Source organism: Meleagris gallopavo, chromosome 1 (assembly GCF_000146605.3).
Source record: "Meleagris gallopavo isolate NT-WF06-2002-E0010 breed Aviagen turkey brand Nicholas breeding stock chromosome 1, Turkey_5.1, whole genome shotgun sequence".
In the NCBI taxonomy this organism is placed as follows: domain Eukaryota; kingdom Metazoa; phylum Chordata; class Aves; order Galliformes; family Phasianidae; genus Meleagris; species Meleagris gallopavo.
Window position 1 is genome coordinate 104,565,643 of NC_015011.2, and position 27,176 is coordinate 104,592,818.

General features: G+C 37.6%; 1 protein-coding gene across 1 annotated transcript in view; it reads left to right on the forward strand.

Moving 5' to 3' along the window:
• Window positions 1-27,176, forward strand: part of TTC3 (tetratricopeptide repeat domain 3) — a 62,822-nt gene that overhangs the window by 14,451 nt on the left and 21,195 nt on the right. The window contains 15 exon segments of the mRNA XM_031556852.1: window positions 431-590; window positions 2,272-2,326; window positions 8,755-8,815; window positions 12,626-12,692; window positions 15,360-15,497; window positions 16,486-16,566; window positions 17,182-17,294; window positions 18,765-18,891; window positions 20,168-20,290; window positions 20,463-20,564; window positions 21,224-21,316; window positions 22,027-22,091; window positions 23,445-23,476; window positions 23,479-23,580; window positions 26,483-26,791. Of these exon segments, the coding sequence (XP_031412712.1) occupies window positions 431-590; window positions 2,272-2,326; window positions 8,755-8,815; window positions 12,626-12,692; window positions 15,360-15,497; window positions 16,486-16,566; window positions 17,182-17,294; window positions 18,765-18,891; window positions 20,168-20,290; window positions 20,463-20,564; window positions 21,224-21,316; window positions 22,027-22,091; window positions 23,445-23,476; window positions 23,479-23,580; window positions 26,483-26,791 (1,628 nt within the window).

Below are 27,176 nucleotides of genomic sequence, written 5' to 3' on the forward strand. Positions count from 1 at the left end.
TATATATATGAATGTTAATTAATAAGAACTTGGTTTTGTCATATCTGTTTTAATCTCTCCAGGGAAAGCAAAAGAGTTAAAAGGGGTTCCACATTCATACATTCAACTGTGTTACAGCATAATCCTTAACTTTGCATTAAATGCCTATGAAAGACTGTTTTGGTTTCTGCTGGTCTACTTTTTGTGATGGAGAAAATTGTGGTTTTTTTCTTGTGTCACTTTGTTTTTTGTTAGAGATCTTTGCTTAAGCTAATACCATGTGCCTTGAAGGTTTAAAAAATATATGTTTGATCAAGTGCTTTAAATATGTTTGTGGCATGAGAGCTTCTGTGAGGGTAGGCTTTTATTTATTTTATTCACAGCAAATATATGTGATATATTTTAAATGTTAACGTTGGAAGAACTAGGATTCTCTCTTTTTACTTTTCAGGGACAGCAGTTCTTCAGAATCTCATTTGATCATTTCTCAAGAGCGAAAAGAAATAGGGAAGGACAGAAAACAAATGCAGTTCAATCACGAAGATGACCATTATCATCAAAAACATGATACCACCATAAGATACGCTACAGATGGAATTCCAAGACTATCAGTATGTTAATTTTCTCCATTCCAGAATATGCCATTTAATGTGTGGCTGAAATTTTGCTCCAGTAGTATTTTAATAATTGTTTACTTGCTCAGCTAAGTGCAAGAGGAGTGCCTTTATATTGAAAGTGCTCTCAATTCAAGAGGATTCTGTTAGTGTCTCGTGGTGTAATAGAGTTCAGTAGAAGATGCTTTTGCAAAACTTAAATCATATACAGGATTTTTCCTAAAGAGGAACATTTTGTACTGATGTTGCAATGCTAAGGTATTTGCGTGGTTACAGACCACTGTTTTGTTGTTCTGTGAAGCAATTTTTTCCTCTACAGAAAGCAGTGTTCTTTTAATAGTACTCCTAGAAGGCTCTGGGCAGACCTCGTTGTGGCCTTCCAGTACTTGAAGGGAGCATATAAACAGCCGTTCCCCCTCCTGTTTACGAGGGCGGATAGTGATAGGACAAGGGGAGATGATTTTAAACTGAGACAGGAGAGGTTAAGGTTAGATATTAGGAGGAAGTTTTTCACACAGAGGGCGGTGACGCACTGGAACAGGTTGTCCAAGGAGGCTGTGGATGCCCCATCCCTGGAGGCATTCAAGGCCAGGCTGGATGTGGCTCTGGGCAGCCTGGTCTGCTGGTTGGCGACCCTGCACATAGCAGGGGGGTTGAAACTGGATGATCATTGTGGTCCTTTTCAACCCTGGCTGTTCTATGATTCTATGATTTATATTTAAAACTAGGATTTTGTGGTTCTCAGACATGTGTTTGGCTTGTGTGTTTGAAACGAGCGTAATATACTGTCAGAACTCAGAGTCAGAGATGTCCCAAATTGGAAGGGACCTGTAAGGATTGTTGGGTCCAAGTTAGTCCTTAAAATTTAAATAACTGTTTACAAGCATAAGTGTTCTACTAGATTATTTTTATTAACTTTTTGGTGAGGAAGACTCAGAAGATAAAATGAGACTTAAAACTTTGTTCTCTGATCAAGGTTGAGTTTTGTTCAGGATACAAACAAGGATACTCAGTAGAGAAGGGTGGCCAAAGAAATCTACCAACAAAAGCCTCTAACTCTGCCTTTTAGACTATTACTTTGCTTTTAAAGTGCAAAGGTTTTTCGTGTTGTGGATTAAACTCAGCAAATAACCTTCTGAGTTTTTATAGAAGGGTGGGACAATGAGTGAAGATGACGCAATAGTTAGGAAACTGAAACTAAGGTACAAAGGCAAAGGGAGGGAAACATTAGTTGGAATAACTTGCTGGAAAAGACAGTGAGCTCCAGAACGTACAAGAAGTGCTTAAAGTTTTTGATTGTCTTTTGAGAGCTTGAATCTGCCTTTGTGCATGCGAATCTTCATAATGTAGGTCTGTATAAATTTATCTTTAAGAATGTTATTTCAAAAAAGCTGGCATTTTTAGATCATGTAAATTGTTATGAAATTAGGGAAAAGTGTGTATACGAGTACGGTTTGATTAATTGAAATTTTCTTAGGGGACATAGTATATGATATAATTGTGATTTCATTGTTGAAATTGTAATTTGTAATTTAATTGTAACTTCCACAAAGTACTGAAATGAGCAAATCAGTTTTTAGATTTAAAGATTGTTTCTGTTAATGTGCAGTGAGATGACTATGAAGCTTGAATAATTTTTATTTTCTGTGTAAAACCAAACTACTGTATTTGGCATTAGGTGACCAACCTGCCCAGGACAGAAAACGAAGTGTGTTCTCTGGACTTTCCACCAAGTGAGTTTGTTTAACCGTTTATCATGTCTGGGTCAATTCTTCCTTCACTGCTGTTGTTATTAATAAGCAAGTTTATATAGTGTCATTTTCACAACAATAAGCTATTATGTTGTTGTTTTTATTTTCCCGTTAGACGCAGTTACTTAGTTACTCCTATTTCTGTGTCTTATTTCCTTTCCTCTTTTGTGGTTTCAGTCTGATTTATATGGATGATCTTGGAATTTAACGTGGAACTGAAAAGTAAAATGCTAAGTCAGAGGCTGGAAATAACTTTCCTTGTTTTAAGATAGTTTTTGGATCTAAAAGGAATTAAAATTAAGAGAAATATGTGTTGTTGTTTTAGTATTCATAATTTGTTTATGATTACTAAAAGCTCCATATTGCCTTCAAGAAAAATAATCTTGCAGTTAGAGAGAGAGAATATTACAAACTGTTTGACAGAGAGAACATTTTGCTATGAGCTTCAAGAGGAGGAAGTTGGTATGTTTTATTGTTCATGTGTTTTCTTTAAATTAAAAGAGCACTTTTGTAGAAGGACCTCCTAACCCCAAATATACCACAGTCCTGGAATTACCTTCCCATGGTGAGTGTGTTCATTTTAAGCAGGAGCAGCTCTCATCTTCAAAGTGAATTCTCCTGAGCTTTGTCTGCTTTTATCATCTGGTAAACCTACTTGAATTGAAAATGCCTAAGAGATTTCTCTGACATTCAGAAATTATTGTTAGTTATTAGGTTTATGTAGAATATTTTTTTGTGTCTTATCTGGACCAGGTGCATGTCTGTGTTGTATTCCCTCCACTGACTTCCGTTGCAGTGGATCCTTCTATAGTTCTGACCGGGGAGAAGTCTGAAGGTTAATGAAGTGCTCAGCTGTGCTCTTCTGTAGACCTCACATGTTTGAATACTTAGCTGAACAGATGTCAAAGTATGAAGCATCTCAAAATTTGATCTTAGGAAACCAATGCAGATATATTACAAAATATTATTTAAAAATCAGTAGTAGGAAAAAATTATCTTGATTTGTAGGCTTTGGACGTATGCAAGTATCTCGAAGTACTAATTAATTTACAATGAAGTGAAAAATGTAGAAAAAGTCAAGACTAATTTGTTGAAAGGTTGTTACGTGGTAGTGTCAGAAAAGTGGATTTATTAGCTAGTGTGCAGTGAGCCTATCCACACACAGTCAGGGGAGATGCTGCTTTTTATGGGAGATTGGGCACTGCTGGAAGTTTTCACAAATCAAGCACTGTATTTGTGCATTAAATTCCCAAATACATACCTAATACAGAAGAAAAACCTACTGCCTTCATAAGGTTAAGCAATCTATACTCTGACCTCTGTTGGCTACTTTCCTGGCCGTCTGTCCTTCTGTCGGGTTGTTTGTTGGTGTTCAGCAACCCTGGTGGTCATTAGGGGAATGTTCCTCTTACTCTTTTTATTCTGATCTGGTCATCTAAGAACAAGCTGAAAAGTTCTCCAGTTCCCCATTCTCCAAGGGGAGCTAATTGTCCTTGATTAATCAGATAACATTGCTGGCTAAGACATTTTGCTTTAGTAGAATCAAAAGATCCTATGTTTGTGTTGATTAAGCACAGACAGTACCCCCTGTTTTTCTAGAGAAGGTTGTTATGTTCATTACCTGTATTTTCCCATTTGAAAGTTTCTAACTATCTAGCATAATATGGGTGGGACTATTACAGGAAAGAATAGCATACATTGCCAGGATCTAAAGCATCCAGATTTTATACATTATAACAGGTGAATATTCATATAGTTTCCATGAGGTACCCACCTGTTCCTAGAATTGCTGTACATATTAAATTCTAATTAAAATCTAAGATGACAGGACGAGGAGAAATGGCCTGAAGTTGTGCCAGGGTAAGTTTAGGTTGGACATTAGGAAAAACTTCTTTACAGAAAGGGTTTTAAGCACTGGAATAGGCTCCCCACGGAGTCACCATCTGTGGATATGTTTTAAAAACCATTTGGATGTGGTGCTCAGGGACATGATTTAGAAGAGGGCTGTTAGAGTTAGGGTAGTGTGGTTAGGTCGTGGTTGGACTCGATGATCTTTAAGGTCTTTTCCAACCTCATAGTATTCTATAATGAGTCCTAATGCTACAAGTGTGCTGTGTTAGTATGGGTTTTTGGTGAGGGGGATCTTTGGTTGTCCTGAGGTTGCACGGGGAGGTGTTATCCAGGCAAAGGACGTGTGTTACATAGGCCAGATCCCATAGATGGTCAGGAACTTATTTACGAATACCATGTCTGTTAACTAAGTTTCTGATTAGCAGTTCAACCTTGTTAGGACGCCTGTACTATCAACTCTCAGTTGATAATACAGCGTACCTCCTCGAGGCTTGTGGAATGTTGAGAATCTGCTTTTAAGCTCCAGATGTCCCGTTTATCTAGGGAGGAAAAAAACAAAATGTCAGTTTGCTGAGGAGCTTGAATTAATTGCTGAAGGCTCTGAATTTATTTCCAGGTATCAGTGTTAAGGAGAAAAATATGAGATGTACTGTGACCGCAGGGAGTTTTGAACAAGTCTGAAGCAACTGACAAGTAAAATGCCTGGGTTCATTTCTTTCTGAGCAAGAAGAATAACTCATTTTAGAGAGGTTAAGGAGGAAAGAGGGATAATGAAAGAGTGAATGCAGGGATAGAACTGCCAATTCTTCCAGGCTGAAGAGATTGTAGGATTATGAAATGTGTTGAAGTCGCTAGAGTGGAGAAAAAAAAAAACAAACAACCCCATGAATGATTCCATACTTTTTGTTTCTATTCTTGCTTCCTCCTCCCTCCTGACACTCATTATGTCAGCACTGATGTAGAAGAAAATATTTGATTTGGCTTTGATGTGAAAGGAGGAGTTATGCATTGAATGACTAGTTGATACATGCTTAGTGTGGGTGGGGAAGAACAACTTTCTTTTTCTTATTCTTTGTTCACAGAAAGGCTTGTGACTTGCAGGAGGGTTCATGTAAAGGAACTTTATGCCACTGTACCTTATTTTAAAAGTACTGTCCTTTTTCGTTACGGTTTTTGTTTGCGTATACTATTTTTTTGAGCATGTGTATATTTCTGTTAAATATATTTGTTTATTTCTAATGAGAATCTCTATGAAAAGCAGCGCTACCTGTACTAACACTTTAAAATGTTGGTGGGGTAAGTGAATTATGCTTGCTATTGAATTAAAAGTACTTTTTAAGTAGTGTCTTTAGAAATGAAAGTGGCGAGTAAATCATGCTTAATTATAATAAAAAATAGTTCAGGGATTATCTTAACTTGGTTGCTATGTAACTGATCATTCATGCAGGAAATTTTTTTCCCTAAAATCATTTTTATTTATTGGCTTTTAAAGTTAAGTTCATTTAGTGTGAAATAATTAGGCTGATTAATTTTTTTGTGCAAGGAAAGGTTTTTATTGCTTTATCTTCATTAAGATTTTGTTTTGGATGATATATCAGTTCCTTAACGAACAGAAACTTATTTAATGAAGAGAAGGGAATAGAATACTCATCTCCAAATGGTTAACTGATTATATTTGAAATGTCTGACTCTGAAAATATTGTCTTTAAATTTAATGTCTTTAAAATTTATAATGACTATTTGTGTTACTTTGGAGTTTTTAATGTGTGTGAACAGTTTCAGCAGACACCTGTTCAGACTCTTGTGTCATTTTCAAAAAGTAGTTTGTGAAATAATTCTGAACATATTTAGTCTTCAGTCAGTGACATCTGAATTTTGTTTGGATTAATTCAGATTTTATGTAATGAAGTAGTTTTCAGTGAAAAATCAACAATATGAGTGTGTTGGATGTTTTGCTGTCCTGAATGAGACTAGTCAAATGGGTAGGTCTGTTGTTTTTCTATGATCAATGTATTTCAGTATTTTAAAATACATATATGCTATATAAATTTAAAATGTAAGTGCACAGAAGACTTTTCTGAGTGACACAAACATTTTAAAGAGTAGGTGATTATTGAAACTTCATATATGAAATTATTAACTCCTCTTTCATATTGAACTTTGTGGTAATTGAACAATTGCTTGATTTATTTGGTAGCCATACTTTATTTTTGGATTCAAGTGCTCTAATAGCTTAAATTCAGGTGCTAGAATGTATGTTGTCTGCATGAAGCTGTCTAGTGCTAGGAAACTATAGTCATCAGGAGATGACTATAAGAGTATAGAGCACAGCTGGAACGTCTTCTCTTCCAACATATAGCTGGGATAGAGAAAGGGTTTCCTGTACGTCTTGTAAAATGAATTAGGTTTAACTAGCAAAAAAAACCTGCCCTCTTCATCTTAATGTAAATAATTTGGAACTCATGTAATGTGTTGTTCTCTGCAGTTCTGTAACTGAATTTGTCAGTTGCTTGTTGGTTGCCGGTCCAGAAATCCTACTTTTTGCCTTGCTTGTGAGTTGCTTGTTTATCATAAGTGAGCTCTCCACATAACTGGATTTTTTCACTGTTGCTGTTGAGTTGTTAAAGCCTTGTGAAGTTCTAACTGAAAAGTATTTCTGGCTGGAGACCTGTGACCAGTGGTGTCCCCCAGGGGTCTGTGCTGGGTCCGGTCTTGTTCAACATCTTCATCAATGACCTTGATGAGGGGATAGTGGCCACCCTCAGCAAGTTTGCTGATGATACGAAGTTGGGAGAATTGGCTGACACGCCTGAAGGCTGTGCTGCCATTCAGCGAATCCTGGACAAGCTGGAGAGCTGGGCAGTAAGAAACCAGATGAGGTTCAACAAAAGCAAGTGTAGGGTCTTACACCTAGGGAGGAATAATTGCATGCACCAATACAGGCTGGGGGATGAGCTGCTGGAGAGGAGCTCTGCAGAGAGGGACCTGGGCGTCCTGGTGGACGACAGGTTGGCCATGAGCCAGCAGTGTGCCCTCGTGGCCAAAAAGGCCAATGGCATTCTGGGGTGCATTAAGAAGAGCGTGTCCAGCAGGTCGAGGGAGGTGATCCTCCCCCTCTACTCTGCCCTGGTAAGGCCTCATCTGGAGTACTGTGTCCAGTTCTGGGCTCCCCACTACAAAAAGACAGGGATCTCTTGGAAAGAGTCCAGCGGAGGGCCACAAAGATGGTGAAGGGCCTGGAGCATCTCCCCTGTGAAGAAAGGCTGAGTGAACTGGGTCTGTTTAGCCTTGAGAAAAGACGACTGAGAGGGGACCTGATCCAGGTTTATAAATGTCTGAGGTGTGGCGGCCATAGCGGTGAGGCCAGTCTCTTTTCAGTGGTACGTGGAGACAGGACGAGGGGAAACGGACATAAACTGCAGTATAGGAAGTTCCGCACGAATGTGCGTAAGAACTTCTTTGTGGTGAGGGTGACAGAGCACTGGAACAGGCTGCCCAGGGGGGTTGTGGAGTCTCCTTCTCTGGAGATATTCAAGACCTGCCTGGACGCCTACCTGTGCGACCTGGTGTAGGGAACCTGCTTTGGCAGGGGGTTGGTCTCGATGATCTCTAGAGGTCCCTTCCAACCCCTACAATTCTGTGATTCTGTGATTCTATTGAAAATTAAACACTTCATGGCTTCATTACAAGCATGCATATGCAGATTCAAGTTTCTTACCTTATTTTGTAATTCCAGAGAAAACAGTTGAGTTACTTCCTGGTTTTGACCAATTGCATTAAAGCATTAAAACATCTTTTCTTGTTCCTTGTTCTTAACAACTTGTTTACTTTGTAGAGCAGTGTAACTAATTAACTACAGATACTGGAAATTCTAGAGTAAAAGTTTTTTGCATAGTCCTTGATGCTGTTTCAGAGTTAGAAACTAATCAGTATCATGATAGATTAATTCTTGTTGTAGCCCAGTGGTTTTACATAGTCAAACATTTGTAAGTTACAATCAGGGATGTTTATCTCTATGTGACTCATATATTAGGAATTCTGATGTTAATGTGGCTTGTACTGGGCTTCTCTGGAAATGTTTTTCTGAAGTAGAATTTATGTACTTAAGCTTTCTGTAAAATTTATGTACTTAAGCTTGGATAAAGACACTTTGCAGCCAAAATGATCCATTATTACCTTTTATAAGTTGTAGTTATCATCTAGTAGCTAAAAATATCAGTATTGGCTTTGTGTAATATACATGATTTATTTGGCTTGCAGTCTGCTTGAGTAGCTGTTACAGTATTGGAATCAGATCATACGTTAGAGAATCTCAAGATTATTCTGTTCATTTGAAGTATCCATTTCCTTTTGTAGGATTATTCTGTACTTACTGTGTAATAAAAATAATATGAAACTTATAACACTCTGGCTTTTTTTTAAAAACTTCTCAGTTGTACTAGCTCTGAATATTGTAATATTTTAGATCTGTTACTTACGAAGCAAAATATGAGTTTTAAGTTTATTTTTTTTAAATGATGGTCACTGTGTTTGAAATATTTTTTTTTTTCTCATTGCAGGCCAAAGTCACCAATACAAAGGAAGGTCGAAGAACAAACCTGGTGAACCTGAAAAGAAACAGTAAGAATTTTTTAAAGTTATTTAGTAGAACTAAAATTATTTTTTATCATTGAGTTGCGAAGCAATCAAAGGGCTGCAGAAGCTTTAACTTGCTGCTTGTTGTTTGCTTTTTAATTTTCTTCTTCTTGAATAAGAACAAATTTTACCTCTTAAATCTAGTATAGAAATAAATTATAGTGAATATGTAGGTTGCTCCAAAAGTAATACCTCCTATTTGTTCCTGTGGAAACTGCAACGGATACAAAGAACGTGATAACACTATTTGATAGAGAAAATTCTCAGCTACAGAACACTCATTTTCAGCATAGTCACTACCATTAGCTATTCATTATCGTCAGTGATGAATGAGGGCCTGCATTCCATGCTTGTAAAAATCTTCACCATTGGAAGTGACTCACAGTTTCAGAGCTGCTGTGACAGGGTTATTGCTAGGGAGAATGTTTCATTGAAAAATCTTTCATTGGCCGAAGCAGATGAAAGTCAGAAGACACCAAATCTATGTGGTGGGTGTAGTAGGACAGTCCTACTGGCCACATGTTCCACTGTCTTCAAGCAGGTATGGGGCCTGGCATTTCACATTGCAGGAGAAAGGTTTTCTTCTCTGGCCTGACTCTGGAAGTTGGAGTCTTCAGCCTAGTCGTCATTGCAGTGTAGTGGTCAGAGTTGATGGTTTGTCTGGGTTCCAGGAAATCCAGAAAGATCACCTCTTTCCTATCCCAAAAGACAGTGCACATCACTTTACCTGTTGAGGGCTGCATCTTGAACTTTTTCTTCAGTGGGGAATTCACATGTTTTCTTCAGTGGGGAATTCACATGTCACCCCTCAGTGGGCTGTTGTTCTGGCTCCAGCACATACTGGTGACACCATATCTCATCACCAGTAATGATATGATTCAGGAAATTGTTACCTTCAGCCTCATATTGGTTCAGTAGATCCTGAAAAACATGCATACATTGTTCTTCCATTCCCACGTGAGCATTCTTGGATCCCACCTGGTGCAAACTTTGTGATATTCCAGTGTCATCACCATTGTTTCCAGTGCAGTGAAGCTGACTTTCACCTTCTTAGGCAGTTCCCTGGTTGCAATCTTCCGATTTGCACAGATGAGCTGACTGAGATGCTCTTCATTTTGTGGTGTGACAGCTGTGCATGGCCTGTCCAGAATGTGGCTAGCCCTTCATGATACTCTTGCCACTGCTGAAACGCACCATCTGCTGCCCCACTGTGCTCACATCCACTGTTTGGTCTCCATCAACATTCAACAAGTGTCAATGAGTGTCAGTGGGTCCTGTTTTTTCCACATGGATGAATTCAGTGACACATTTCTGCTTCAGATGCATTTCTGTGTCAGATACCATTTGTCAGATTGCCCCTCTGCTGCAGTCTCTTGCACAGCAACAAAATGTAACAGTTTTGGCAGCAAGGTTTTCCTTCTGCCTTTGACATCATGGGCCGACATAATAAAATAGGAGGCTTTATTTTTGGAGCAGCCCTTGTAGTCAAATGCTTTGCTGAAGTGTGGCAGTACTAAAACAGATCTTGGTATAGAAAGTGATTCCCATAACATTAGTGAAAAGAGACTTCTAGGAATGCCATTTGATGCCTGCATACTGAAAATTTGTGTCTAGTAGAATGTCAGACAAAGTGATTAAAGCTGGTAATTCAACTTACCTTTATAAGAAAGGATTTGTATGAAAAGAAGATAACTGAATAAAGTATAGCTGAAAACTGAAAAAACATTTCTTAATTAAAACCTAATATACACTGTTGTGTATTTATATTGTTTATATCCTCTTCAGAATATAATTCAGGTTAAGACAGCAGGTTAAAGTTCCCGATATTCCAACTTCATGAAGAAATTGACTTCTTATTTGAAAACTAAATATTTTATGAATCTCAGTTGAACTTTAGAAAAGAAAGGTGTAAACTTAATGCCTGCTACTTTAAAAAAAAAAAAAAGTTTCCTATAAGCAAGACATGTGAGATAGCCTACCAATACAGTGTGCTTCCTTTGCAGCAGAAGATAATAGCAATCTTGTTCTTACTGTTACATTCAAACTTATGTCACAGCATAACTCAGGCTATATCTTATTTTCAAGGTCTCTTTGTACTATTTGTTCTGTGTACCAAATCATCTTTTAAACCTTTTTCATTCTTCATGCACTTAGTCAAAATAAGAGATTTGACCATGAAGAGAGCATTGTAAGTCAGTTTGTTTGCTACTAGAAGAGAAGTTGCACTTAAAAAGTTCTTCAGTACTTTCACAGAACTTGCATCTTGGCATGAAGTACATTGATGCCTAATCTTTAGAACGTGAATACCTTTCTTGACTGTTAATCAATGTTTAATGTTTAATCAATGTTTAATGGTTTGGAGCCAGTATTAAATCAATTGATGTGAATAGCACTATAGATTTTATGTAGAAAACACATGCTTCCATATGTTCTAAAATTTAAGAGTGTGAAAAATGTGAGATGAGACTAATTGTGCTCTAACTACTTTCATGGTTACAAGGTTCTTGAGCTAGTATTTTCATTTTGTGTTCACATAAGGGATACAGCAAAATAAGTTGTTTACGTTGACATAGAAAAGTTGATGCGAGTTTCCATTAAGTGTTGTTTTTTTGAAGTGTAGATTTCTTACCTTGAAGAGGCCAATCCTTTAGGAAACCAAGAAGCTGAACCGGATTACCTGTAGTCCAAATTAAAGCATCACCATGAAACCCATCATCTTTTAATCTGCATTTTAATATTCTTTTGTTTGTATAATTTTTTTTTTTCCCCTCTGTTACTCTTTTTGAATACCACACAGCTAGAGCAGTTGAAACCTTGACGTGGCAGAGGTCCTTTATTTCATTTAACTTGGTTGCCTCTGAGTTGTTTCTTCTTTCAGTTTAATGGGGAAATAAGCCTCGAACTTTAGAAGTCACTATGGGAACAAATCCTCTTTAAAGTAATAGAACCATCTGCAAAATTGCTTCTCTCACAGTAAAGTTTCAGACTTGGGGAAAATACAGTATTTCCTAACAAGGGAGGTGTGTGGTCAGTTACAGTCAAATCTCCACTTCTGTAATTAGCAAGTTGCTTGGCTTCAAAAATAATCAAGGATCCTTTGTCACTCTGAAGCATTTTTCCCAGGAGTTGGTGATGCCTTTGAATGTGGAATAGAACTAAATGTATATTGGACAATATAGTAACATTGAGGACTGAATTGCTATCTTAGTGCTGGTTTAGAGTACCACGCAGTACTTTGCCTCTGAATTATACTTTCTCTGTTGATCAGTTGTGCCTTGACTTTGTGCTCCAGCAGGAGAAAAGGCATAGCTAGAAAGAGCTCCTTTCTTCTCTTCTGTGTTTTCCTTGCCTGTGCTCTGCCAAACTGCCATGTGTGATTGATTTTAAGTAGATGTGTTGTGCTTGAATAAAGGATCTTGTATTCAGAAAAAGAGGAAGAGGCCTAAAGTTTAACCTTTGATGTTGGAAAGTCACCTGGTCCAGTGCCTTCATGAAGACAGTTCAGCTGACAATGAGGTGGAAAAGATCAAATAAAATGAGTAAAATGATGGAGAAGGCCTCCACTTCCCTGAAGCCCTAGTGAATCCCAGACTATAAGGTTGAACAGTGTTGTAATCCTTTGTAAAGTTCCAGTACTTCTTATTGCTGTTGTGGAAGAGTGTGCTGTGATAACCTCTGTCATATAGGCTAGTGTGATGCTGATGATAAAAGTACAGACACTTCTGTTTCTGGAAAGTTTAGGTACATGTAAAGTACATCTACAAACTCATAATACCCTTGTCCTGTTGTTTGTAGGGATCATCTTGATTTGAAGATAGAGTCTAAAACAATACAAGATAAACTCTTCTGTACTGTGCACCAGGTAACTTGGGGAATTATTTAGCATATGACCTTAACTGTAAATGGTTTGTTTCCTTTTAGTAATGCTGTCCAAAATCCTAGTTCACTCAAAAACCTACCATTTCACATTTAGCCTGATTTTTGTCAGGGAACAAGGATTGTATGATTGCACTGATTTATGCTATCTCATTGCTGGTAGCCCTCTTTACTTCTCCTTTCCCCTTTCCACCACTGTCCAGCCTTAATTTGACAAAAAGGCAGCTGTGTTAGTAATGGTCCATGCTGAAATACTTTGTGGAAAATATTGTCTAGTTAGGAAAAAGAAAACTTCTGTGTGTTTGACCCTGAAGAAAATGCAACAAGATAATTTTTATTTGGCATCAGGAGAAGTCTGTGTGGTTTCGTAACTTCTCTCAGAATTACTTAATGCTTAAATACTTATAACCTTACTAGTTATGTATCAAATGCATATTTTTTAATGCTGAGATCATTGGGGGTTTATGCATCCATCTATCTGATAACCACCAAATACTTTGTATTTACGTTGCACAGTTTATTTGAGCAATTAGTTCATCTTAGATCAAACTTTTTCCATCCAACTGAAAGAACTTAATCAGAAATCTATTACAGAAAAATTAAGTTTAGTTTGAATGGAATATGAATGGAAGTGTTCTCTGGTGTTCATGCATGCACATGACAGCAGTGTTATTTCATTCAAATTGGGGGGGGTTGGAGATTCATGATCCTTGAGGTCCCTTCCAACCCTGGCCATTCTGTGATTCTGTGAAGAGGAGACAAAAACTGTCATAGAGATAGATGGCAAATCCGGAACCATGGAATACTCAGCTAAAGAAAGCTAGAAAAGAGAAATTGCTAATTCCATCCAAAACATATGAGTTGTTAGAGAAAGTTAATAGATCAAAGATCTGTAATGGTGTCTGCTCCTAGAAGGGCAAATGGCAAATTCAAAATCCATCTATTGTTGCCAGTCAAGATAAAACCCCAGAGATAGAATGCATTTAAAAATACCCCATGTCACACGTAAGTTGTTCTGTATAGACCATTTGAATGCCTGTTCCTTAGTCTGTGAATGTGTCAGCACAGATGAGTGAAAGAAGTTCACTTGGTACTTTTGTACAATCGTATCTCTTGCCGTCCTGTAAGACCTCCCACAGCTTTGTTACACTAATTTCCTCTGTTAATCATAAAATAACTTAGCTAGAAACGTGAGTTAATGAACTGGTAACCTTGTGTATTAGTTTATAAGAGAAATGATAAAAATCACTGGGAGTCAGTCCAGGACTTATAATGCCCTCCCTAGAATGGGGACTCAGTGTTTTTCAGTGTTTGATACATACATTTGAAAATGTTTACAGAATATTTTCTTGAACAGCTGTTCAAAACTCCATGCAATTCACAAATTGAGGATTGTCCTTCTTGGGCCTTATCAGCAACAAATAACAAGTATCCCAAAACTGTTGAATGAAATCATAGAATCACAGAATGGCCTGGGTTGAAAAGAACCACAATGATCATCCAGTTTCAACCCCCCTGCTATGTGCAGGGTCGACAACCACCAGACCAGGCTGCCCAGAGCCACATCCAGCCTGGCCCTGAATGCCTGCAGGGATGGGGCATCCACAGCCTCCTTGGGCAACCTGTTCCAGTGCGTCATCACCGTCTGTGTGAAAAACTTTCTCCTAATATCTAACCTAAACTTCATGGGGACATACATAATCAGTCATTTGCTGATTATAAGAAAAAAGTGAATTAAGGAGAAGGTGCAGGTGCTAACTTCACCTTCCCTATTCCTTAAAAATACCTGTTTTTGTAAGATTAATGTAGTACTAGTATTGAAAATAATGTTTGTAGTTAGCTTAATCAGTTTCATACTTCATGTAGATACATTATTAGCTGAACAGTAAATTATTTTTTTTCTTATCCATAACTGCAATGTCTGACAGCATTACCTTGTCACATTTGTTTTAGATAATAAAATAGTCCCAATCCTTCTTTCAGTAGCTCATTTCTGCATTTTGGTGTGCAGTTTTCTCTTTTTTTTATATTTTTTTTTGTGATGAGCCTAGTGCTAGTTTCTGCTGCCCCTGTCTCTAACTTTCATTAGGTCATGGATATATTTTTTTTGTATATAGGTTGCTTCAAAAGTAATGGCTCATTTATTTCCATGAAAACTATAACAAACAACCAGATAAGTTGTTTGGTTTTGCTTGTGCTAGAGAAGCTTCTTAAATAATCAAAAGTATTTCTACATTAGCACGATGATCTGCTTTCCAAAGCTAGCATTATGTTTTGTGCTTAGGTAGATGAAGGGAACAGAAGTTCCTAATTCTTCAAATGTTTGTATTAATTTGAAGTCTTACTGCTGGAAACTCCCCTAGACTTGAATAGCGAACTGTAATGAAATTTTGATAACCTAATGCAATGTGAAGCCTTCAAGCATTGACTTGTAACCTTAATGGAGAAACTACAAAGTGGCAGAAGAAGTAATTCTCAGCTTTTTGTGGAAATACATTTGTGCACAAGGAATGTACAAGTGGGGGAAAGCATATCTGCATTTTGCTATACAAAGTAATAAGATAATGCTTGACCTGAATTTGAAGTTTCTAAAGAAAAAGGGGAGAAAAAATGCTGTTTTCATTTTGAGTAGCTGCTTTCTTAAATATTATAGGTGGATTCAACTATGTTGCTTGAAGTGGTTAAATCCCTCATTCATGATGGTTATACAGCCTTGATGGACCAGAGGTGTCACAGTGCTGAACAAATGTTCTCACAACTGTTAAACATTATTGATCCTTCAGAATTAAAGGTAAATTGAATTAATTTATGTATTAAGGTAATTGAGCTTTATGCTTTCAATACTGTGTCATTGTTTCCCTCCACCAAAATAATGATTTGTTATTGAATTGTTGCCCATCACGCCAGTTACGTGTTATATGTTGCACTATGTATGTCAAAGAGCTTAAAAATGAGAGAAATGGAGAACAGGGTAATTATGGGATTATATGATGTATCTTTGTAATGCTCAGTGTACATGTGCATTTCTAGATGAAATTTTAGAAGTATCTGTCAAAATGTTGAATATGAAACTACTACCCTGATAGCTTAACCTGTACTGATTCTGTTATAGAGTGAAAAGCATTTATGTTGTTCTTGTCAGGTAATTCTTTGGTGCAAGTATTAGAATTTCTGAGTGTGTTTGTCTAGCCATCCTGCATGAGCCATTTGTCATCCTGGATTTCTTAAAAGACAGCATCAAACAAGCAATTTAAAAAAGATCTGTAGTGCTAGGTTTTATGTGACCATGTCTGTGCACGTGTACTTCAAGCTGTCTGTATCATAGTGCCAAGAGCAAGACTGTACTAATTGCATTACCAGGCAAATAATGCCCAGTCCATCTGGAATTGTGACCTAGTTTATTAGGTAGAAAAGAAGTCTGAGATAAGGTGTTTTTTTTTCTCTGTTACTGTTTTTGTTTTTCAAATAAAAAGAAAGAATTCTAAACATGACATCTAGCCAAGACACGTTGTGCTACATGTAGTCAACATACTAAGCTGTAGTATTTCTAAAAGCAGACATTTCAGGATGAATCATTTTGAAATAATTAAAGCTGCCAAATGGCCAAGAGAAAGGTGTAGTTAGCCTTCACTCTTTATGCCAAACGCAACATTAATGAGGTTGAAAGCTATGATAGTTTTCTATGCCTGTTGTAGATCTTCAATTTACAGTAGTCAGTAGTGTGCTCCTTACTAGCCAAGTGTTTTTGTGCTATTTCTATAATTTGACTCTATTTGCAGCAATTGAATCTTCGTATTATTAATTATGTTGTAATCATCTATGGACATGCCACTTCTCTTCTTGGAATAGGACTGCCCGAGGTATGATATTAAGCCTCTATCTTGCTTTTTGTTTGAAGTTCTAGTTCAGATGGTTGGTCATCCATTTTTGTCTTAACTCTTAACAGACATAAGATGAGTTGGGAAGGAAAGCTTTTATCACAGGTTATAAAGTCATGTTTTGTAAGATTGGGTCTTCAACAGTTGTGGACAAATTAAACTATCAAATAAGAAAATTACTTTTTAAAGTTTCAAGTAAGATTCTTAAGTATTAATTAAGTGGTCAGTTATTTTTCTCCAACTTTGTTGTAATATAGTTATGTAGTATTCTTTAAAAAAAAGAAGAAAGAGGGAGACGATGCTTTTGGTTCCTGAAAACACCAAAACAGAAAATAGTTCCCTCACCTACAGTACTGTTTACAAATATTCAGAGTCTTTCAGTGAGTTGAAATCTATCTGGTCATTTGTAGCTCAATAAGCTCGTTACTTTTTAGATCCCTTGTTTTTAAAGTCCTTTATGCGTGAACATAAAGTTGCTTAATTTCTTTTTTTGCCCTTAGGACAAATCAAACAATAGGGCATACTGTAGGAAAATAAGAGGAAAAATGGAAAACTGCTGTCTAAGTACCTCATTTTTGTCTTAAATTTATTTCCAAGGCATTGACGAAGGCTGAAGACCAGTTTAAGAGAATAATTGTACATTACCAGGAAGAAAGATTTGATTGTCTGGCATACTATGGAATTGGAAAAGTATACCTCAGACAAAACCGGTTAGTGTAAAATAAAATTTCAGTATTTGATACAAAAGCTCTTTTCATTTGAGAAATACATGTGTGGGTTGTTTATTTTTGTTTTGGATTTTTGTAATTAATCTTTGTTAATCAACAAATTCAAACATCAGAGTGATTTGTTACAACTTCAATTTTGTTGATGTTAAAAATGTAATAGAAGCAGTTGAATCCATCAGTCTCCAGGGTGTGGGGATGTGACTGACCAGCACGACTCCACAGTGGAGATGAGCTCTTAGGCAAAAAAAAATGATTAGTTTGGGATACAGACATTGTAGAGAAAGCTGAACTTATCGCATGATCAGGGAGGATGAAGAGTAACCTTGGTTTTAGCCAAGACAGCTGTACCAGTGAGTCATTAAGTTCCCTGAGATAAATAGCAAAGAGATTCCTGAGCTAGGTAGAGAGAACAGTATATATATGGCTCAGCCTAATGCAGTGTGTGAAAACTGGACAATTAACCAACTTTGAAGAGAGCACCGGGCTTGAGCTGGCGTCAGCCTATACATTCCTTCCTGGAAACTGGAAATGCCTGGCATTGTGACAGTGAGCACAGAGAGGCCAGTAATGGGAACCGTGATTGTACTATGATTCAACTGCGTATTGCAGTAACTATAGTACACTTGTGTCGTGATTTCAGTATATTGCTCTACTAAATCAAGACCCCATGAATTGCCTATGGTAAATGGTGACATTGGATGCCACTGCACACACTTCCTGCTAGACAAAACCCCAGTCCTTGCTATGTAAACCCAATACAATGCCAAATTTATCAAATAACTAAGTTTTACATCAAACATTCAACCCTCTTCTTGTGAAATATCTGCATGAACCTGGTCAGGAAGTGCTGGACTCTGTGAGAGGATTATTCCTTCCTGCTGCTGCAGTATAGCCAAGTCCTCTGCAAGGCACAGGTGACTGTGCCCAGTCCTGTGGATGTGGCTGTTGCTTCCCTTTGCAGTTGTGGCTGGTGGAGAGGCTGCATGTGTTTTGAAGAGGTGCACACATTAACACAACTGCCCAAGAGGCTACCACAGTCACAGTAGCAACCATGTAACACCATCTGAAGGCAGGTAAAACTATAGTACACAGAGCAGCGTCCTCTGCTTCCTCTCTGGCAGGTAGAGATCAAAGGTCACTAGTGAAAATATGCATGACCTCACTCTCCAGATTGATGAGCACACTCATCTTCATGGATCTTTTGAACATCAGTGCAGGCTCTCAGTTTGCCTGATATCCATGGATGGGCTCTGGACCCTCTATTCAGCCACTGGCTCAGGCTCTGACTTTTATGCAGAGTAGCCCTTTTTCCCTTAATGCTCTTACATTCTATGTACTCTCACCATTACTGTTGTTTTTTTCTTGAATCGTAGAATGAATCATGAAACAATTATGAGCCATGTAAAAGGCATTGATATATGATGTGAACATTTTACCTGTTTTAAATTTCAGATTTTCAGATGCGCTTAATCAGTTTATGAAATCACAAACAATGATTAATCGTAAGATTGTACCTGGAGTATTAACTTGGCCCATGACATCTCAGGTCATTGAAGAAACACGAACAGAGAATTTACAGGTATGTTTAAAAGCAAAAATAACAGTGCTGTTCTCTCAAATGGTCTTTCCAGAAAAAAAGCAAAAAGGATATATTTCACTAACCTTTGTAGTGTGACTTCTAGAGTATCATCTTTACTTTGTTCCTCATCTCACATTGTCAAGGCCAAAGAAAGTGGTGAACAGAAGCAAGGAGAGATTCAACATGGAGAAGCCAGTGCAGCACTTCTTTTCTTGAGCACTGTCAACTCAAAGCCTGGTGTTTGTAGAGAAGAGCTCTGTTTATGATGGCAAAATTGTACTCTTAGAAGGCATGCTACTTAAATCATAAACTCTGTTTAAGAGTCTGTGCTTGGGTATTTTTATGTAGTAATGTAGTTCTAATCTGCTCCAAGTTCTTCATGGATTGCATATTATTAAACTTTGTTTTGGGTAGATATAAAGGCTATATGAGAGTAAAGCTAGAGAGAACAAATTAGAAGTTAGAATTAGCAAAAATGTGGAGTTGTGTAAGTGATATGTGTTTAAAACAAAAAAGTGGCTTTCTGTAGTTCTTGGTAACTGATTGTATTGGGAGCCATATGGTAAAATTTCTTGTTTGAGTAAAGAAATCTATCTGTGGTTATAGGAATAAAAACTACTGTGTTGCATTGAAAAGCTTTAAAATTTCTTCTATGTTTATTACTGATGATTATTATGATTATAGACTCTTGGAGAATGTCATACAAATATCTAGAGGCTGTGATTGGGCATTTATTTATTTCTAATAGCGTTTTATTAATTTCAGGCCAGTTCCAACCCCATGGAACTTGTACATACTTTGCACAAAGCCACTGTAATGTACCTCACGCTGCTGAGGGAGACTTCATTAGCTCCATTGCAGAGGCAGGTCTGAGCTGTTCCTGGGAATGTACTTAATGTTATAACCCAGATCCCAGAGGTGGTATGAAATGGCAGGAACAAGCAGTCAATTTTCATCATGTTGTATTGGGGTAGTCTGGCTTATCATTTTTGGTAATTGAATATATAAGTATTCACATGCTATTGGAATTGTTAAGCTTGTTCCCTGCATGCAGGGAAGTATACTTAGTTGATAGCAGTTCAAATGAACTTTTGAATATTTTGGTGTGAAAGAACATTCTTGCATGGCTTTCACTATGAGAGAGTTGTTCTTTTGGTATTAGTTGCCTGCTGTTCAAAAAGAGATGTCTGTTTCACTGCAAAGTTCCCTAGAAGAAAACAATTGATCTCCTCTTGGTTTCTGTACAATTTGTCTTCTATCACTTTGTGTTTTTCAGTTGTTCTTAAAGAACTGCATTGAGGAATGCAAATTCCCTCCAGAACCAGATGGAGTTTGTCGCTATCAGCATTGCCATGGCCACTCCAAAATCCAAATATTTTTTACAGATCCAGACTTTAAGGTATATTTTAGTTCAAGGGGATTTGGGAAAAAAAACTTTGTATCTTCCTGCTTTCAGTCCTTTTCCATATTAGAGAGCTATGAATACAACATTTTATCATATCTTCTGTTAAGTTATGCACTGTTTTCTGTGTTTTTAAAGATGCTAAATTTGTATTATTTTCCACTGCTAGGGTTTTATACGTATGACTTGCTGTCAGCAATGTAGAGTGGAGTTTCATACCAACTGTTGGAAAAAGTTGAAAACTACAAACTACAGTGATAAGAATGACAAGGTAAGAGCTGTATTAGACTAGAAGCATTGTATTTCTTCTTTGTCCAGTCAGTATTACAACATTCTTTTTGTTTGTGATAAGGGAGGTTCTACAGCTACATATTCTACTCATTTGACAGGAAGAGAGGAAAGAGGATTCTCTTGCTGAATGGCCTAATGTGCAAGGATTGGCAAAGCTTGCTTTCATTTACAGAAGAAAAGCATGGATGTGCTTAGCCTGTTTTTCTGGCGTTATTTATGTCCTTCCATGAGAAAATTTATTCCTTGTAAGGTCTTGTTGTTGAAGAAGCAATTTGACATCTATTATATCTGAAGTAATTTTATGGAAGACTATATTGGCAATCAATCTGAAATAAAAGGAAATTCTGGGAGGGTATGAGTACATAAAGTAGTGGTCTTAAAGTTGACTCCTGAAACTGAAGCTGGAGGTGGGCCTTTGCTTTTTGAATAGTAGGTATTTGCCACAGGTCTAGGGCCCTTTTGGTTGGAATTCCTTGCCTAGACAGCTGTGAGTGATTTGCTTTCTTCATCCAGTAGGAGTCTAAACCTATGCTAGCTTTAATTACATCAGTCACCTCAAATAAAGAAGTTCTAATCTGTATGAGAATATAGGATTTGCATGAATTTGCAGGTTTTTGTGTTTATCTTTTTCTCCTGCAGGATTTTCTTCAAGAATTATGTTTCACTCCTGACTGTACAGGCCTTATTTCAAAAATAGTTATTTTCAGTTCTTCTGGTTTGGTGAAATGTGAAGTAAGTAAAAGTTTATAAAAAAATATGAAAAGCTTTAACATATTTACTCTGGTGAAGAAGATAAAGTGAAGATGATAATGTAACTCACAAGTAATATGCAAACTCATCAATAAGAATTATCTTCACTACAGACTCTGAGCATTGCTAGGAACTTAAATTGCCTGCTCTCTTCTTAACTTGCTGCAGTGGACGTTACCTTATTGTTTTGGTTGCAGCTGTCATTGAGGAGTACTAGAGCTGTGTTTTATATTTTATCTGGAAGACATGGAAGGAACTTTATTAGTTTAACTTAGCGTTCGTCTTACTAGATAAAATACTCCTGTTGGGATGATGTGCTTATCCCCTGCAGTGTCTTGGGGAGATGGGTTCTTCCTTGACCAGAGTTGGTGTGTGAGAAGTGAAAAGATATTGTAAAGTTTTCGTCCTGTTTGCTAGTGCAGATAAACAGTATCCAGTAATTTCTGACTTTGTGCTACCGTTCTGCCTGTCTTTTTTGCATGTAAAATCCTATTGCTGTGTGCTGAATTGTAATGTTTGATGAAGATATTTTCATGTAGACCTTCATGAGGCATAGGTAGCTTTCAAGTGTGCATAGTCACTGTGGTAGTATTATTTTTTATTGCTTTCCAAAGCATCAAATTTTGTTGGGTTTCAGGAAAAATCGATGCTGCATTGCAACCCAGATTTAATATGATGTCACTTTTTTGTAGTTTGAACAAAAGATCACAAAACCCAAGGAACCACCAAGAGCCATTATTAAACAGAAATGTTCAAGGTAAGCTCTTTAACATTTAAGAGTGAGCTGAATGAATTTGAGGAAAAGTTTTCTCTAGGATTGAACTTCATGCCTTTTAAAGAATTGCTAAAACACCACAAATACTTTGGAAAGCTATTCTTGTCCTTTGCCTCTGAAAACATGTATTTGAATGAACTGATTCTGTTTTAATAGAAAATTGAATCAGCTAAAAGGGTGAGTAAAAGTACCTAAGAATCTAATCATAAAATTATTTAAATTAACTTATAAACCTGTAGCTCTGTGCTTTCGTTTTACAGTGTGATCACAGGAGAGAATTGATTGGTATGGCTGAAGAAATTATTGGTAACTCTCCAGTGGTCTTACATTTTAAAAACAATATTTTTATTTTGGTCACTGGAGACTCTTTTCAAACATATAAAATATGTGTTAATACAAAACTAATTTGCCACAGGTCTGTACTGAGGGATACGTTGCCCATTGCACCACAGACTTCCCAGCAATTTCAGCCAGTGGCTTTTGAGTGTAAATGGCTGTAATCATCTTCAAGTCCATCTCGCTCAAACCTGATCTCACTGTGAAATCTGTGGGTGGTGAAATAACACGTTGTTTGGGAAGAGTGTGATTTGTAGGCTCTCTGTGTATGTCCTTCATTTGTAAGATGCTCAACAATTGGAATGCTGAAGGAGTGGGCGTTTGTTACTCCTCGTATGGGCTGCGTGTTCTGATTAAAAATACAGTGTTTCAAGTTGAGTGCAGCTGGATTAGAATACCACCTTCATTTTCAGTCTGAGGTTGCAAGTGTTCTATTCTTTCGTTGCTAAAGGGAAGAACTCAGCAAGATTTTAACTGTGTGGGAGAGAAATCTGTCTAGCAAACTTTATCTTGTTGCTTAGAAAGTCTGAATGAAAACTGCATATAATAAAGCTGTGTAATAAGGTTGATGCATGTGCCTTTAATGTAACTGTTTTTATGCTTCTTGTTCAAGTAGAATTATAATTAACAAGCCAAAGGGACAAAGCTGACAAGGAAATCCAAAAGTTAATGTTTGGTGCAAAATATTGAGTAAAAATTAAGAAAAAAAAAAGTTTATTTCAGGTATTTAATCCTAATTCAGATGTTATTAACGAGAGTAAAAATTTCTTCAGGAATTTTGAGGAAAATTTCCCCATTGCATACCTGACTCATGAATGTTTGTGATCTGTTACTAACTTAAGCAAGAAGTAGCTTGACTATATTTATACTCTTCCAAACCATATTTTACAGTAGCATGGAAGTGTATAACTGTTGTAAGACATGGAAAAAATTTACCAAAGGAGTTAGGCACCTTTATCTCAAGTAACACTAGATTCACTGCTTAATTGTTTTTATCAGTTTTAGGAAGTTAAAAAGGAAAGAAGAAAAAAAATACGAAGAAAACGTGCACAGGAAGATGCACTGAATTCTTCTAAACAGAAAATAGAAGAAAATCAGATGCGAAATGAACAGTCTCAATACCGTAATCGCAGTGGTATGTAGAAGTACAGATTGCTGTGTTAAGATAGCAGAAGATACCATAGGTAATGTTCTGGGTGTCCTAAATCAAACGATAACGGAAGAACAGATTATTAATATTGAGCACGCTTCTCTCACCACCACCCTTGAAGACCTGCACAATCTTCCCTTAGGGACTTGACTTCCCCTTAAGATTATTTTTATTTCAGTTTTGGTTTTAATTTCTAAATAACTTTAAGTTGTTATTGTATGGGCGTTTAAGGTCCTTTTAAGGAATTTATATTCTTGTTTCTGCAGCAGTAAAGGCTGTAAGAAATTGTGGAATCTCATCAGATTCTCAGAGGACTTTTCGTCCCATACTCAACCAGACTCAGAGTTCTCCAGAACCTTGCTGCCTGTTAAGTGGCATATCACAGAGGTGCTGCTGGCTCACATCCCGACAGTTTCTCCATATAAACCTCTCATTTGCTGTCTTTTTAGTTTTTTTCTTCTTTAACCATTTTGCTTGAGAGTGGCCCTTCCATTAGCAGTGTAGATTACTATTTTTGTTTCTTGTGGTTTTATAAAATTATGTTCAGATCACTTGTAGGTATTTTTGTTTATTTTTTTTAAGTTTAGATAGCTACTTTCTTATGGCATATCTTTATTTTTAATCCTTAGATCTGCTGCATAGCATTCAGTTTTGTGTTTATGGATTGACCTCAGTGATCTTAAAACTTCTAAGAATACAGTACTTGTACTAAAGGTAGAACTCCCTGGTGACTGGAAAAAAGAATGAGATATCACACCTGTCTTTAACAAGGGTAGAAACTATGACCCAGGGGAGCTATTGACCTTGTCAACCTCACCTCATTTCTGGGGAAGGCCACGGAGCAGATTCTCCTGGAAGCTAAACTAAGGCACCTGAGAGAGAGGAAGGTGGCATGGGATAACTAGCATGGCTTCACCAAGGGCAGATCCTGCCTGACCAGACTTATGGTTTTTCATGATGGCATAACTGTGGCAGTGGACAAAGGAAAAAATCAGTGATATAATTTATCTGGACTTCAGTAAGGCCTTTGACAAGGTCACCCATAATATCCTGCTCTCCGAATTGGAGAGATGTGTGTTCAGCGGGTGGACTGTGATGGACAAGGAACTGATAAGGAGACTGTACCCAGAGTGGTGGTCCTGGTCCTCAGTGCCTGGATGGAGATCAGTGAAAAGTGGTGTCCCTCTGGGGTTAGTAATGAGACTGATGTTCTTTAATACCTTCATCAGTGGAATTGAGTGCATCCTCAGCAAGTTTGTGGATGACACCAAGCTGTGTGGTGCAGTGGACACGCCTGAGGAACAGGATGCCATCCAGAGAGACCTAGACAGACTCAAGCAGTGGGCCCAGGGGAACCTCATGAGGTTCAACAAATCCAAGTGCAAGGTCTTGCCCATGGGTCATGGCAGCCCCCACTTATCAGTAAAATGGAGGATGTAATGATAGGGCACAGCCCTGATGAAAAGTACTTGGGAGTATTGGTGAATGGCAAGCAGCAGTGTGCCCTCACTGCCCAGAAAGCCAACCACATCCTGAGCTGTATCCAAAGAAGCGTGGCCAGCAGGGTGAAGGAGGTGATGCTGCCCTTCTGCTCTGCACTGATGAGACCTCAGCTGGAGTACTGCATCCAGATGGGGAGTCCTCAGCACAGGAGAGACATGGAGCTGTTGGAGTGCGTCCAGAGGAGGGACACAAAAATGATCCATCCAGGGGATGGAACACCTCTCCTATGAGGACAGGCTGAGAGAGCTGGGGCTGTTCAGCTTGGAGACGGGAAGGCTATGGGGCGAACTGAGTCAGCTTTTTGATATCTAAAAGAAGGCTGTAAGAAAGGAAGAGGCAGGCTTTTTAGCAGGGTCTGTTGTGATAGGAGAAGGAGAAATGGTTTCAAATGAAAAGAGGGGAAATTCAGATTGGATATAAGGAAGACGATTTTTACAATATGAGTGCTGAGGCAGTGGAGCAAGTTATCCAGAGGTGGTGGATGCCCCATCCCTGGAGACACTCAAGGATAGGCTGGATGGGGCTCTGAGCACCTGATGGAGCTGTGGGTGTCCTTGCTCACTGCAAGGGGAGTGAACCAGATAGTCTTTAAGGATCTCTTCCAACTCAAAAAATTCTATGATTCTATGAAAGAGAGTAAATTTAGATTGGATGTAAGGAAATGTGCTTAGTATGCTTGAAATTGTATCCTTGTTAGAATGATTAATTATTCTAAATGTAAAATGTAGTGCCTTGATTTGTAAAGGTGTTTTTTGTTTTGTTTTTTTTTTTTTTGCTGTAAAAATCTTTTCAGGTCTACATCTTTTAAAGCTGGGTGCTATCAATTAAGCTCTCAAAGTGACATTCAGTAGATGTGTGAATAACTGAAGAATAATGAAGGTGAAGTTTGCTATGAGCACATTATGTCTCCGCTGTTCTACAGAGAACAAGAGGCAGGATCAGGGCAAAGGTTTACTATTGAATGTATGTTTGGATGTTCAGAAATGGGCTTCTGCTCTGGGAACTGGTGCTCGGGGGAGTTCTATCCCTGTGCCAGGCTGGTGTGCTGCCTGTGCAGATAGATTTGTGCAGGCAGTTGCTTGAAGTTCTTGTTGTTGGCAAGTAAAAAATATTTTTTCTCTCTGCAATCTAGTTGAGGTGCTGAGGATTACTTTGTTCCATATCCTGAATTTAAAACCATTTACTATCACATTTATAATGATAAAGTAAGCTTATATAAAAAGTTAAATATTTTGTTATTTTGAGTGTGGTAAAAAGGCTAATACTTAAAAGCCACTTAATCCAAATTACCTGTACTTAAGAATTGATGTTTTCAACCGTTTAAAAAAAAAACAAATAGGAAAAAGAATGAAATCTTCTTGTTTGTTTTTAAATCCCATTGTAGGTTATGCAGCTTATGCTGGTGATCAAGTCCTGCAACGTATCATTCAAAATGCAGAGCAGATAAAAACAGCTGTTCGTGATGCCTCCAAGCTGTTAAAGGAATTACTTTCCTGGTTTGTAATCAGTGAAGAGGATTACACATCATATTGCAAAACTAGCAGTATGTCACCTGTTGTGGTGGAACAGCTCATCAGTTACTTGATTCAGGAAGAAAACAGAGTGAAAACAAGGGGTTTTATCCGTGTCCTGAGTGAGCTGGAGGAAGTGGATCCCAAGTTACAGAGGTGGATGAAACACCTTAATGATTTGGGTAAGCCGTGTGTTCATGCAGTAGCACAAGAACTTACCTGCTCATTGTTGTTCAAGCTACAGGTGAAAAAATAATCTCCCTATTTCCCAATTTTGCTTTCTTAAATTTAAAGGGTGATGTATAATTTTCTTCTTTTTCATTTACTTGATCATTAGCAGGATTTCTGGAGAAGTAGATACAGCTGTTGATAAGAGCAGCAACATCTCTTATCTCTGCAGAGACAAACTTTCCAGAAGAAGTAAAGCATTTTACTGAATGCGAGGCTTTGAGAGAAAGAAACAATATAGATATATATTTTTTTCTTACATCCTAAATTCCTGAGTAGGCTTAAATGAGAATATTTATCTATTTAATCTGTTTCTGGAAAGTGTATCGTGGTGATTTT